The sequence below is a fragment of the Hyperolius riggenbachi genome, chromosome 3, assembly GCF_040937935.1.
Source record: "Hyperolius riggenbachi isolate aHypRig1 chromosome 3, aHypRig1.pri, whole genome shotgun sequence".
Classification (NCBI taxonomy): Eukaryota; Metazoa; Chordata; class Amphibia; order Anura; family Hyperoliidae; genus Hyperolius; species Hyperolius riggenbachi.
Genome location: NC_090648.1, coordinates 380,463,374 through 380,478,088, shown reverse-complemented (window position 1 = coordinate 380,478,088; position 14,715 = coordinate 380,463,374). Strand labels below are relative to the sequence as shown.

General features: G+C 46.3%; 1 protein-coding gene across 2 annotated transcripts in view; it reads left to right on the top strand.

Moving 5' to 3' along the window:
* ATP6V0A4 (ATPase H+ transporting V0 subunit a4) overlaps window positions 1-8,501 on the top strand; it is a 79,555-nt gene extending 71,054 nt beyond the window's left edge. The window contains exons 19-21 of one of the 2 annotated variants that reach the window (XM_068277339.1): window positions 1,428-1,545; window positions 4,431-4,602; window positions 8,288-8,501. In XM_068277339.1, the coding sequence (XP_068133440.1) occupies window positions 1,428-1,545; window positions 4,431-4,602; window positions 8,288-8,381 (384 nt within the window). In that variant the 3' untranslated portion in view covers window positions 8,382-8,501. Of the gene's footprint in view, window positions 1-1,427; window positions 1,546-4,430; window positions 4,603-8,287 lie in introns of those variants that run through there. The other variant, XM_068277340.1, reaches the window with a different exon arrangement.
* The last annotated feature ends 6,214 nt before the right edge of the window (window positions 8,502-14,715 follow it).

Sequence of the window (14,715 nt, the reverse complement as noted above, 5' to 3'; positions counted from 1 at the left end):
AAACATAAATAAATAGGCTAACCTTTAAAAGAAGGGGGTAGCCCAAATAAAGTAATAACATGTTTAATAGAAACCAGACACTTGAATGATAACACCTTTCGTGGATCGCCGTCTACTTCCTTAGATCAAATAACAAAATTGTCTCAATACTAGCGATTTGCAAGCAGGGAGCGCCTCTATGAGACTTTGAGCCTCCCTCATATAGGCCCTCCCTGCTTGCAAATCGGTAGTAATGAGACACTTTTGCTATTTGATCTGAGGAAGCGAACTGCGAACCGCAAAACACGTTATCATTCAAATGTCTGGTTTCTGATAAAAATATTATTTTGGGCTACCCCCTACTTTTAGAGGTAAGCCTATTTATTTATGTTTTATCCAGCTGACATTATCCCTTCTACACATGACATCTTGGGGCGCCTCCTCCCTTCCAGTAATATCCCATACCAACCCCCTCAGCTCGGGGTGTTGGCTGTGTACGTTGGTTCCTTGTAACTCTTACACCACGTTTTCTTTGCCTGGAGAGTGACCTACATTGACGAAGACTAAAGAACCCAAATGAGGATGGGCTTTCCTCACCAGCTGTTACACTGTGGTTGCTGGTCTAGCAACCTATTATTATAAGTATTCTGCACATACTGTTGAGTATCCCATGCCCTCGACGTGCTACACTATCAGGGGCTCCTGGCGTCCCTGTTTCGTTTTCTGTCTCCTTTGGAAGGTCCTCGGACACCATTGGTACCACAAACCCACTCTGAGGATTGTAACAAGTTTGCTTGATGCCATGTTTTGTACTTGGTTTAAAGAGAGTCCAAAGCCATATAAAATAACTCTTTTTCGTGTGCAGTTTGTTTCAGCATTAAGATCAAAGCTGATTTGCCGCATTCCCGCAGCAGAACAAGGTATTTATACCCCCAAAATCCCAGGGCAAAATTCTACAACTTTTTAGGTTGTATAATTTGCTGGCAGGGGGAGGCAGAGCTTTGCACTGTAGCTCTGCCTCCAGTCCAGTCATTCTCCGCCTCTCCCCGCCCCTCTCAGTGAAAGAAGACTGAGAGGGGCGTGGAGAAGCAGATATCGGCTGAGATTGACTGGAGCAGAGGCAAAGCTACAGCGCAAAGCTCTGCCTCCACCAGGAAACAAAATTCTGCGATCGCAGAATTTTGCCTTGGGGATTTCAGGGGGATAAATACCTCGTTCTGAAACAGGAATGTGGCAAATTAGCTTTGATCTTAATGCTGAAGCTAACTGCGCAAGAAAAAGAGTTATTTAATATAGCTTCAGACTCTCTTTAAATATCGGCGCATTACTTGAGAGATTGCAATGTTTATTTTACCTTGACTCCACAAAATATATATTTAAAAAAAAAGGAAAAAAAGAAAGCAGACCGGTGAAAATGTGGTTTGCTTTGTTTTCTGTTTCCTCTGCAGTTTGATTTTGGCGATATTTTTGTCCATCAAGCAATTCACACCATAGAGTACTGCCTGGGCTGCATCTCTAACACAGCTTCCTACCTGCGGCTCTGGGCGCTGAGTCTGGCGCATGCACGTAAGTCACTTCCTCAGACCATATAAAAAAGATGAACTCATTACTAAGGTGAGCTTCACTCACTCAATTATTACATACATAATTAAAAGGGAGTATTTAGACAAGCAAAATGTAGGCAGGGTATAAATACAGTGTATACCAAGTGTATACTTAAAGTGAACCTCCGGACTAAAAATCTACTCAGCAGCACTGAAAAGGCTTGATGTTTCTTTAAAAGTTTCACAGCATCAGAACTTTGTTTCTCTTATCCAAGCCTCATTTTTAGCTGCACAGAAGAAAACTGCCCGGGATTTTTTCCCCTGATGCTGTGCAAAGCATGATGGGATTTCTGATGTTGTTGCTCTCGTTCTGCTGTTTTGGTGCAATTTTTTTTTCTTACATTTTGAATTTAACATTTGAAGCCTAGCGTGTGCAGCTGGGAGGGGTGATCAGGACACAGGACAGTTGGAACTGTGTCTCCTGCTCCTTGTCACCTCCTTTCAACCAAAAAGATGGCTGCCCCATGACAAAGATGGCAGCCCCCATGAATCACAAACATTTGCCTATTCTTTTAAAACAGGGTGGGTAAAAAATTATATTACCCATCTATCCTAATTAACATAGCTAATGTAACTTAATGACAGTATGTTTGTTTAGGCTGAAGTTCCCCTTTAACAAGAAAAGTGTAAATCCCATGTGATTGGCAGCCAAATACAATTTAAAACATGTCTATTTATATGACAAGGTCATTGCCCAAGACAAGGCCAACAAGGCTTAAAAATGATTACAGATCATCCTTTAAAGCACACGTCTTAAGGCCCCTGCTCCACTTGAGCGCATCAGGAAACAGACATGCTGATGCAAGACATGGCACTTCTATTCCAATACAATTTTTCTGCTTATTTTTGTCGGCAACCATACATTAGGATTCTGCAGTGAATCACAACGCTTGAATGTCAACATCACACAGTGCAGTCTATGTATTTCTGATGTCCCTGTGGACTGCGTTGCCGCAAATCGTGGCAAAAATGTTAGAGTGGGTAAGGGGCCTAAAGCAATTAACAATTAAAGCGGAAAATAACCCTGCATTTCAACTTTGCTCTAAAACATTATTTACAGCATATTATATGCAAAAAGCATTTTTTTTTTTACTAGACCAGCATTGGAAGGGTTAAACACAGAGGTTTAAAGTTCCGAGGAGAGATATGCAGAAGTTCAGATTGTTACATTCTATTCACTTAAATGTCTCTATTGAAAAATGTTACACACTCTTTGGCTGTCCTCCAGCTCCTTCTCAGTCAGAGACAGTGAGTCACATTCAACACTTGGATACATTTCTGTAAACAAAATGTATCTATGTCAGCTTCGGATGCGTCTGCAGAAATCTCCAGGAACTTTAAAGCTCTCTGTAACCCTTCCAATGCTGGTCTAGTAAAAAAAAAATGCTGGTTGCATATAATATACTGTAAATAATGTTTTAGAGCAAAGTTGAAATGCAGGGTTATATTCCGCTTTAAGGTCAGTGAAGAAGTTGGCTTTGAAAAATGTTAATCTGAAAACTTTGCGATGTGTTTACTGGCCAGAGGCCCACTTCCTCAGAGGATACATGAACACATAATATTTCAGTGGGCTAATGCCCAAGGTGCACAATGAAGAGGAAGTAGGGTAAGTGAACCCATAAGGTCAAAAAAAAAGTCTGTCTACTAGGGAGTCAAAACTATGCTTAACACCCTTCAGCCATACACTGCTTAACCAGTTCACGACCACAGGCTTATACCCCCCTTGTGACCAAGCCATTTTTCACAATAGAGGGCTGTGCAGCTTTGTCAGCGTGCTGCACAGCCCTACAACTCAGCACACAAATGCATTTTTCCTCCTTTTATTGTCCTTAATAGGACACTCTTTTGGAGGACTCTGATTGCTGCTGCGATCCTGTGTATGTTTTTTTTTTTTTTTTTAATTAAAAAAGGGAGGCTTTTCCCTCCCTCCCCCTCCCTCCCGCCCACCTATGCCGTCTTAATTGCCATAGGACGGTGATTGGCACTCATCCCCGCCTCTCATAGGAATCAGCCTATGAGAGGACACACAACCGGGAGCCACTCTGAGGGACAGCCGAGTGTCCCTCGTACAGCGCTGCAGGAGATCGCAGCGATCACGGCTAGCAGGATGATCACGGAGCGGAGTGGGCACGTACCCTGGTAAACTGCAACTCCAGGACTTGACACCAATTGGCGTTAGGCGGTTCTGGGGCTGATGCCATGGTCACGCCCATCGGCGTGACGCAGTCGTTGGGTAGTTAAAGAACAACTGAACTTAAAAGAATATTGAGGGTGCCATATTTATTTCCTTTTAAACAAAACCAGTTGCCTGGCAGACTTGCTGTTCTATATGGCTGCAGTAGTGTCTGAATAACACCTGAACAAGCATGCAGCTAACCTTGTTAGATCTGACAAAAATGTCAGAAACACCTGATCTGCTGCATGCTTGTTCGGGGTCTATGACTAAAAGTAAGAGACAGTTAGTCAGCAGGATAGCCAGGCAACTGGTATTGATTTATAGGACATTAATATGGCAGCCTCCATATTCCTCTCACTTCAGTTGTCCATTAATATATACATCTGTTTTCTAGCCCTCCTCCCTTCTATTAAATATTTTTGATGGGTCCGAATACTTTTGCAATACACAATGGAGTTGCTTTAGGTGCAGTAAAAAAAAGCAAGAGCAAACAATGTCCACAGATGTGAATAAAGTCTCAGCTGTTCAATGAATAAAGGATTGTTTGTTTTGGACAACTAATTGCTTTTTTTTTCTTACCTGTTTTATGAACATTCATTCCCAGTGTATGGAATGAACTGTGGGGTAAGTGGTGGTTTCTGTACTGATCTACCCTCCTCTTCTCTCTGCAGAGCTCTCTGAGGTACTGTGGACGATGGTGATGCATGCTGGTCTGTCCAGTGCCAGCTGGGGTGGCCTTATAGGTGTTTTTATAATCTTTGCTGCTTTTGCCGTTCTGACAATAGCCATCCTGCTGGTCATGGAGGGTCTCTCCGCCTTCCTGCATGCCCTGCGTCTCCACTGGTATGTAGCCTCTTCATAATGTTGCTTCAGGGTACTCTTTTAAATATCATCTTGTATTTATCTTGCATGATAATATGCAAATGTGAACTATTAGTATTAGAAATGTGTAATACTTTACAAAAACAGCAATTTAGAAGCTCCTTATGGTAAAAATGGTAAAAAAAAAATTTAAAATCTCCACTCCTCAACTTCCCCATAAGGGAGATTTGTAATGGTGTGTGCCATGGGGTGCAGGGAAGCTTCATTACTTGCCTATGGGTAAGGATGGTCAATGAGGTGCAAATCCTTTTGAGTTTACGCTGCATTATGCAAATTGTGTATGCAAATGTAGGCATCTTGAAAATGAATAAATCAAATCCTGGTAAAATCTGATCAATTGTTATACAAAATTTACATACAGTAATACTGCATCAGTTCAAAATTATTTGCATCTAATTGACCACCCCTACCTACAGGATGCTTCTCCTTTGGCCCCTGGCCCATACAAGATATGCCATCTTCTCCACCCAATCTGCCAGCTTTTGTAGTGCTACCTTACTGCCCCTGTGCTCTGTCCCGGTGTTACCTTACTGCCTCTCAACAATATCCTGTGCCCAAACTATCTGTTTTGTGCACCCTATTCGGGGAGCCAGTGGGGAATATGTTATCCTAGAATGCAAAATCGATACACCACTGTCTACTATACAAATACACTTTATTTTCCATTGCTAATACAAAACCCCTCACAACCCATTAAAAAGCAGATCTGCGGAGTTCTTCCTAAGCTGACTAACAGCCGGCTGTGTCACCCATTCCAGACTCACTCCACCACTGCATTCACACATATGAGGAAGTCCACATACTCCCGGGAGTAACACACACTAGGCCACCACACTGGCAGCGCACTTTTGTGCTCCAAGATTTCGGAATTCCCTCCTGTGGTAGCAGTTTTTCTAAAATGTCACTTGCAAGGACAGCTCCCCTCCTGCCGGCAGGCTATGTCATGAGCTTGTTAGTAAGCGCTATAGGTGTAAGTGGGCATAAGCATTAGTTCATGCATTGCGTAGCAATCTGTGGGGTCTGCCACTGCGGGCTCTCACCATCCCTCCGTGCGCAGAACTTCCCTCAGCCGGCAGTGGCAGACCCCACAGATTTAGTCAGCTTAGGAAGAACTCCGCAGATCTGCTTTTTAATGGGTTGTGAGGGGTTTTGTATTAGCAATGGAAAATAAAGTGTATTTGTATAGTAGACAGTGGTGTATCGATTTTGCATACCTTACTGCCTCTGTGCTCTGTCCCGGTGTTGCCTTACTGCTCCTGTGCTCTGTCCCAGTGCTGCCTTACTGCCCCTGTGCTCTGTCCCAGTGTTGCCTTACTGCCCCTGTGCTCTGTCCCAGTGTTACCTTACTGCCCCTGTGCTCTGCCCCAGTGTTACCTTACTGCCCCTGTGCTCTGTCCCAGTGTTGCCCTACACACCTTTTGCTCTGTCCCAGTGTCTGGCCGCCGCCGATCGCGCGCCTGCACCAGCCCACCTCGCCCGCCTTGCTCCCTGGTCTGAGCTGTCAGTTACTGCGCACATGCGCAGTAACAAAAAACCTGGGACACAGGGATAGCTAGTGTCACTTAGGGTTTATTGTATAGGATATTGTTAATAAAATTGCTCCTTTTTTTTTTTTAAACAGCATTATTTTCACTACAGTTTCTCTTTAAAGAGAATCTGTATTGTTAAAATCGCTCAAAAGTAAACATACCAGTGCGTTAGGGGACATCTCCTATTACCCTCTGTCACAATTTCGCCGCTCCTCGCCGCATTAAAAGTGGTTAAAAACTGTTTTAAAAAGTTTGTTTGTAAACAAACAAAATGACCACCAAAACAGGAAGTAGGTTGATGTACAGTATGTCCACACATAGAAAATACATCCATACACAAGCAGGCTGTATACAGCCTTCCTTTTGAATCTCAAGAGATCATTTGTGTGTTTCTTTCCCCCATGCACTGAAGTTTCAGGCTGCTCTTTTCTTCCTGCAAACAGCTTTGCCCTTGTTTGTAATTCCTCAGTATGTGAAAGCCCAGCCAGCTCAGAGGACGATTTATCCAGCTTGTAAAAGATAAGAGAGAGAAGAGAGAAGCTGCTCTAATCCTAAATAACACACAGGCAGTCTGCATAAAGGGGAGTTCATAGCAGAACGCCAGAACCACAACACTGAAGAACTTGGCAGCCTTCCAGACACAGGCCGACAAGTCTGACAGGGGAAAGATACATTGATTTATTACAGAGACTGTGTTAGTAGAAAGTGCTGCAGTTAGCCAGAACACATTAGAATAGCTTTTGGAACTTGTAGGATGATAAAAAACAGGATGCAATTTTTGTTACGGAGTCTCTTTAATGCAGTCCAGAGAGATTGGGGCTGTGAACCTCTATCCAGAGATCCCAAATATTGTAAAATTTGGCTGGGCAGTTTCTATTGCAAAGTGTGCTTGATAAGTGCTGTGTGATACTTAAGGATGTGACTAAGGTTAATTATAAAAAAAACAAAACATTTTAAGGGTTAAGTGGATTGAAAACTCCAGGAAATATGACCTCAGACTAAAAAAAGTGATCCAAAACAGTTGTTTTGGAAATTAAGAAAACGGCACCATTTGTGTAGTATTGATATACAGTACAGTATGTTTATAACGTTTTTGAACTCCACTGAAGTTCTCATATTGTCCACACGGTGGTGATGTCTCTTTGTACTTGATGGAACGCACAGCAGACATTTAATAGGAAGTGTTGGAACGCATACAAAGGAATACATGGAGCCTCAGGGAGGAAGTGGTGTTTGGCACAGAGGGGAAGTTTGGGGTTAGACGTGAAGTGTGAGGAAGGAAAGAGGAGACATTGCTGGTAGCAGAGGAGGTGATTCAAATTATATTTACTCATTGAGGAAAATCATTGATATACTATGTGTAGCTGGTACTTATGTGAGAGAAGGTGAGAAGTGCTGGTTGCTGTGCGCGAATGCGCACTGCCGCCGCCGCCAGTGCACATGCACGCGTCTGCTGCGCACCAACCGCGTGCCCACACCTGCCCACACGCACCCGCCCACCTTGCTTGCCCGCCTCGCTCCCTGGTCCCAGCTGTCAGCAGGGCCGAGGCAGAGGCAGGAGAGGCTCCAGCCTCAGGGCGCAGTGTAGGAGGGGGCGCACAACTCACTCAGCTATCATTCCCCTATTGTATTTAAATAAAGGAAATAAGAAAAGGGGATAAATGGCAGTGACTGCAAGCCAGATAACTAGAGAATAAGGTGTTGGGGGCCCTGGGGTGCCTACTGCCTCTTAGTCTAATAGCAATCAGTGTGTGACGGCTGGAGTGGGAGGGATGGAGGGGCGCACTTTGGTGTCTCAGCCTTGGGTGCTGGAGGACCTTGTCCCGGGTCTGGCTGTCAGTACTGCGCATATGCACAGTAACAAAAAAACCTGGAACACAGGTACAGCTGCTGAATACAGCGACAGTTAGGTTTTATTGTATAGGATAATTTTACCTGATCACCCTGTTGTCCTGTCCAAATTTCATCTAACTACTCCTGTGCTCTGACCTAATACTACGTGATCACACTTGCACTCTTACCTAGCATTACCTGACCCCCTATGTGCTCTGTCCTATTATTATCTAATCTCTCCTGTTCTCTGTTCTGACAAGCTGCTTTGTTCCATTTCCCCGCAGGGTGGAGTTCCAGAACAAATTCTACTCAGGAACAGGTTACATTTTCAGTCCATTCTCCTTCCAACGGATGCTGGATGGAACAGCTGATGAGTAAACTGCAAAGGACACTTCAGCAATACCCACTGTCACCTTTCCCACCACGTGGGAAGAACAGAGCTCTGTTTAGACTGCCAGAAATTTGAATCATCCATAATAAAGCATACTCTGTGTTCTATTCTGCCTTATCTGATTCCTCACAGCAATTCAAAAGACATATAGATATCCATTCATACAAATTACTCCATTTGTACATTATTTTATTCTAGACATTTGAGTGTTAAGATTGTGTCACAGAAGTATGTAAATACTAGGGGAAAAAAGTAGGGCCGGGCCGAAGCAGAAACGAGAGAGGCTCCAGCCTCAGGGCGCAGTGTAGTAGGGGTCGCACAACTCACTCAGCTATCATTCCCCTTTTATGTTTGAAGCAGAGAGACATAAGAAAGCAGTGACTGCAAGCCAGATAACTAGAGATTAGGGTGTTGGAGGGGTTGGGGACCCCAGGGAACCTCTTACTCTAATAGCAATCATTGTGTGATGGCTGGGGTGGGAGGGATGGAGGGGCGCACTTTGGTGTCTCAGCCTTGGGTGCTGGAGGACCTTGTCCCAGCTCTGAAAAAAAGTAGTGTAGAGGAAGCAGGGCTGGTTCTCCCATAAACCAGCGTGAATTGCATGCTTCCGGGCGGCTTGAATTAGAGGGCGGTAAGCTGACTGATTCACAGCATGATGCTAAGGCTGCCTGCAGGCAGCTATGACTAGGATCCAGATCTGTTGCCATAGCAGAGGAGAGGTTTTTGGATCAAGCTGAAGCTGTGCCTGTTCTGTGCCAATCTGACTGTGACAGTGAGTAGGAGAGACCCGACAACATCTGTGGCACTTGTGACTTACATGGCAAACAGCAGAAGGGAGGAGTGGCACTGGCAGAGCCTGAGGAGGAGTGGAGGACGCGGCCGAGGGATGAGGAAGTATCTGCCCACCCCCACTGACAATCACACTAAGCGAGGTGTTCTTAAAGAAGTAGGAGAGTGAGTTGTTTGTTTGCCCCACTCCCAGCCAACCAGCCGGGTGCCGCCTTCTAAAGTCTGACTGTCATGGACGGATTTTTGGGAAGGCCCTACAGGCCCATGCCTAAGGTGGATGTATTCCAGGGGCATGTGGCCAAAGTGAGGAGCTGTCTTCACAATTACTGTAATCACCTCCAAACTGCTGCAGCCATTACAGGCTGGTGGCCGCCCTAGTCCGCTGCATCCACAGCCCGTTATGCTCTGAACAATGCAGCTTGTCCTTGTGTACAGCAGAAGGCTGACCACAGGAACTAGAAGATGAAACTGGAGCATCAGCTACTATCAGCTCATGTAAACAACCTCCGCCATAGGGCTTCTGACTATACATCAGCCCCAGCAGTGCAGCGTGCTAACATTAGCTGGTGAGCTGCAGGAAGAGAACAGTTCAGGCTGCAATGCTCCTGCAGCTGTTACTGTGCCAGACAAATACCCACTGTGGTCCAGGACATGGGTGAAAGGGACGGAAATTGGCCAAAGTCAGATTCAGCACTTGGTAAGGACCAAGTGTTTTTTGTTTTTTTTGCACTGCTTCTCCCCTTCCCCCCTGGCACATATGCATACAATACCTGCACCAACTCCGCTCTCCATCTCCAAAACAAACTCCCGCTACCTGCATCTCCCTCCAAACACTCACAGCACCTGCACCTTTTCCCCCTCAACACTCAAACTCACAGCACCTGAATCCCCCCACCTCAACACTCACAGCACCTGCCCCTCCTCCCCCTCCTGCCAGCACTCGCTCTCACAGCACCTGCATCCTCCCCACCCCCTCAACGCTTACAGCACCTGCATCCCCCCCCCAACACTCACAGCACTTGCATCCCCTTGACATTCACGAAGCCTGCATCCCCAACCACCACCACTCACACACACTCGCAATACCTGCATCCCCACCCTCAAACCACCACCACCAGTGACACACACACACACACACACACACACACACACACAATATGCCTGCATTCCCCTCACACACGCTCACAATACCTGAACCCCCAATCACCACACACACACACACACTCATAATACCCCCCCCCCCCCCCCCCGCACAAACACCAACCCAATCCCAAAAAGTTTTAGTGGCAGGACCAAAATACATTTAGCATTGCCAAAGCAAAAACACAGCATTAACATGGGGGGGGTAGGGGGGAATAAGGGAAGGGTATAGGGGGATGGGGTATGTAGTCCTTAGGGTGTGGGGGATGTAAGGGACAATATGGGGGGGCTGGGATATACAGTCCATGGGGGGTATTGGGGGTATACAGTCCATGTGATATCAGGTTCCTCTCAGTTGGTGGCAGGCTGTGGCATATCGGGCAGCTATTTGCACGGTTGTTTCCTCCTCCCCCAGTAGGATGTAGAGTTTCCTCTCCTCATCTGTGGAGGTAAAATCCTGGATGTGGGCGGAGCGTCTCTGGAAGTGGGCGGTCCTCACAGGTGCGTATTTGCTGCAGTGTAGCATGAAGTGGGCCTCATCCTCCAAGACCTCCTGGTCACATTGTCTGCACAGTCTCTCCTCCCGGGGCTTCCATGTCCGTCTGTGCCGCCCTGTCTCTACCTCTACTCTAGATGGAAGATTTCTGTTGGGCTGGAGTCCCATTTTGATTGGTCTGGGTAGGTGACTGGACCCCATACCTCACTGCTATAGAGCAGGATTGGGGTGATGATGCTGTCGAATATCTTTACCCACGCTCTCACTGCTGGTTTTAGGTGGTAAAGATGCCTTCTGATGGCATAAATTGTTCTGCAGGCTTTTTCTTTCAGGGCCTTTACTGCTGGTTTATAGCTTTCTGATTGGTTGATCTCCAGCCCCAGGTAGGTGTAGCTGTTGGTGGACACCAGTGGGGAGCCATTTAATATAAATGAGGAGGTGGGGTTTTTATTTCCATTCTTCCTCTGGAACACTATCACTTTTATCTTCTTTGGGTTGATGGGCAGTGCCCATGTGGTACAGAAACTCTCCAATACTGCCAGGCTGTCCTGTAGTCCTTTCTCTGTTGGGGAGAGCAGCACAAGGTCATCTGCATACAGCAGGAACTTCACCTCACGGTCATGAAGGAGGAGGCCTGGAGCTGGGGAGGATTCCAGGGCTACAGCCAGTTGGTTAATGTATATGTTAACCTTCCTGGCGGTAAGCCCGAGCTGAGCTCGGGCTATGCCGCGCAGGAGGATATCTCTGCTTCTGGTGGGGCGATTTGCTCCATTCAAAGTGCTGTACGCGCAGCTAGCACTTTGCTAGCTGCACGTACAGCTTGATCGCCGCCGCTCTGCGGCGATCGCCCGCACGCAGCGGCGCAAGAGGGCCCCCCCCACCAGAGCCCTGCGCTGCCCGGACCAATGAGTTCCGGGCAGCGCTATGGGCTGGATCGGAGGCCTCTGACGTCAGGACGTCGGCTGACATCCATGACGTCATTCCGATCGTCGCCATGGCGACAGGAGAAGCCAAACAGGGGATCGCGTTATATACGCGTTCCCCTGTTTGCTATTGATGCCGGCGACGATCGCACTAGAGGGACACATGCGCCCTCTAGTGGTGTTTCATGTAGCTACCACTCTGGTAGCTTTACATGAAACAAAATTTTTTTTTTTTTTAAAAAAAGGATTTTTGCCTATTTGGCAAAAACAATTAACCGCCAGGAGAGTGTTGGGCTCAGATTTCAGCCCTGCCTGACTCCTCGACCCTGCTTGAAGAAGGCACTTCTCTTCCCATCACACTGCATTGGTTCCCAGTATATGAATTCTTGATAACAGCATAGGTTTTTCCTCCTATTCCACTCTCTAGGAGTTTTAGGAAAAGGTCTGGGTGCCATACCGAGTCAAACGCCTTCTTAAAATCAACAAAGCAAGCGTGTATTTTGCCATGTGAGCTGTGGACATGGGTCTTGATGAGCCTGTGCAGTGTGTAGATGTGGTCGGTTGTGCGGTGGTTTGGCATGAACCCGGCTTGGCTTTTGCGGAGTACGTCCTGCTGTGTGAGGAAGGAGAGGATCCTTTTATTGATGATGCTGTTAAACAGTTTCCCCAGTGTGCTGCTGACACAGATTCCTCTGTAGTTTGCTGGATCATATCTGTCCCCATTCTTGTAGATGGGTGTTATGAGGCCTTCGCTCCAGGCCTGAGGAAAGGAGCCTGCACTCAGGCCAAATTTGATTGGATCCCAAAAGTATTCCAACCAATAGATGAACGTGATGAGCGAGTTGATTATCCTCATGCCTGTGGAGAGGTGAGCAGCAGATGCTGCCAAACTTCAGTAATCTCTGGACGACTGAGAACAATAACCTCCCAGTGCAGCACTTAACTGGCCATTCATTAGTGAGATTCTTCATATAGGTGTGTTTTCTTTTGGGGGGAATTTTTTTTTTTCTACTACAGAAAGCAGCAATTTAGCAGTCATTTCCACTGACTTGGTGGAAAGACAATCACACCTGTAATATCAGGGGTGCTGATAAGGCTTTGGTCTTGAATGTCTAATTACTTTGTTTCTAGCAAAATGAAACCTAGATAGCATAAAAGTAGGTATTCTTTATTCATTAGATCCCAAATGTCATCAACAAACCTGAACTGAAAATAAACTTAGTGTAGTAGTAGTAATGTTAAGTAGAACATTTTAAATTTCAATTTAAAGTTAACATGAAGTGAAACTTTGAATAAAGGTTAGATACACACCTTAGAAGAGGGGAGCCTCTGGATAGTCCTGAGGCTTCACCCATTGTCCTTGACCCCACTGATCTAGCACTGGGGTACCTGAGACGAAAAGAAAAAAAAAATTGTTCATACCTGGGGCTTACTCCAGCCCCCTTCAAGCTGGACGGTTCCTTTCCATCCTCCTCCACCTCCTGAATCCTCCGCTATAAGTGCCAGTAATTTCCCAAGTCAGCGCAGCCCGGCTGTGCCCCATCGTCCCCTTGCAACCGGAGGTGTTTTGCGCCTCCGCAGTAGTGCTCTCCCAGCAATGGGAGCGCAATAGGGCGAGTTGCTGGGCTACGCATGCTCAGTAAGCCCCAACTTGGGAAATTACCGAGACCCACAGCGGACTATCCAGGTGGTGGAGAAGGACGGCGGCAAGGGACCGATCAGCCTGAAGGGGACTAGAGGAAGCCCCAGGTATGTATAAAACTCTTTCTTTGGCTCATCTCAGGTTTACTTTAAAACAAATCAGACGAGGGCCTGTCGTATTTGCTCTCAGGGCCATGCTGTCCTCTGCATCTGTGCAAGTCTTGTCTGCGCAGTAGCATGGAGCCTGCTTTGTGCTACTGTGCAGGAGCAGACAGGACTCGTGCAGGCCCAGTGCATCCATGCTTATATACAGAGGGGAGAGTGGCCGTGAAGAAGAGGATTCCAGTGAGCAGCAGTGCGGTCGAGAAGGCAAGAAGAAATCTCGGAATCATCCAGAGGCTTCCTTCTACCACTAACTACTAACGTTGGTGCACCGCAAGGCTGCGTGCTGTCTCCACTCCTGTTCTCTCTGTCTACCAACAACTGCACCTCGGCCTCCGACTCCGTCAAAGGTATTTGCAGACAATACCACGCTTATCTGCCTCATCGACAGAAACGGGGAGGACGCTTATCGAAATTAAGTTATGAAGATCTGTAATTGGTGCAAGGACAACAGTCTCGTTCTCAATGCGGCAAAGACCGTGGAACTGATCATGGACTTCCAGAAACTCCCTCCTACCCCCCTACCTGTGTTCATCAATGGGTCCGAGGTCTCCAGAGTTCAAAGCGTACGGTTCCTAGGAACAACCTTAAAGTGAACCAGAGACGAAGCACCCTCATGTATTTTACCATGGAAATCAGTGGGAACATTAGAGAAAACACTTACCATGCTCTCTGTTCCATCCTCACTGCTAAAAGTGTCTGTTATCTAGCTGAGATAAGAATCCCGGACTGAGCATTGAGTCTGGCTTTGCTATAATGACTCAGCTATAATGATTCCTGAGCAAAGCCAGCAGGGGGCAGGCTTGGACTTGAAGACAGCAAAGAACACAGTCTCAGCTATAATTATTCTGTAGCAAAGCTAGACCGACTGCTTAGTCGGGATTCTTATCTTAGAGGTGATAACAGGCAAATTAAACAGAGAACAATGTAACAAAGAGCAGATTAGGTGTTTACTGTCATGTTCCCACTGATTTATAAGGTAAAATACATGAGGTTGCTTCATCTCTGGTTCTCTTTAACAAGCGACCTCAAATGGGGGCAGAACACTACCAGAACTCAAAATAAAGCACAGCAGTGGTTATTCTTTCTACGCCAATTGAAGAAATTTGGTATGTCACGGGAACTGCTTACCAGCTTTTACACTGCGACCATCGAATCCATCCTCTGCTG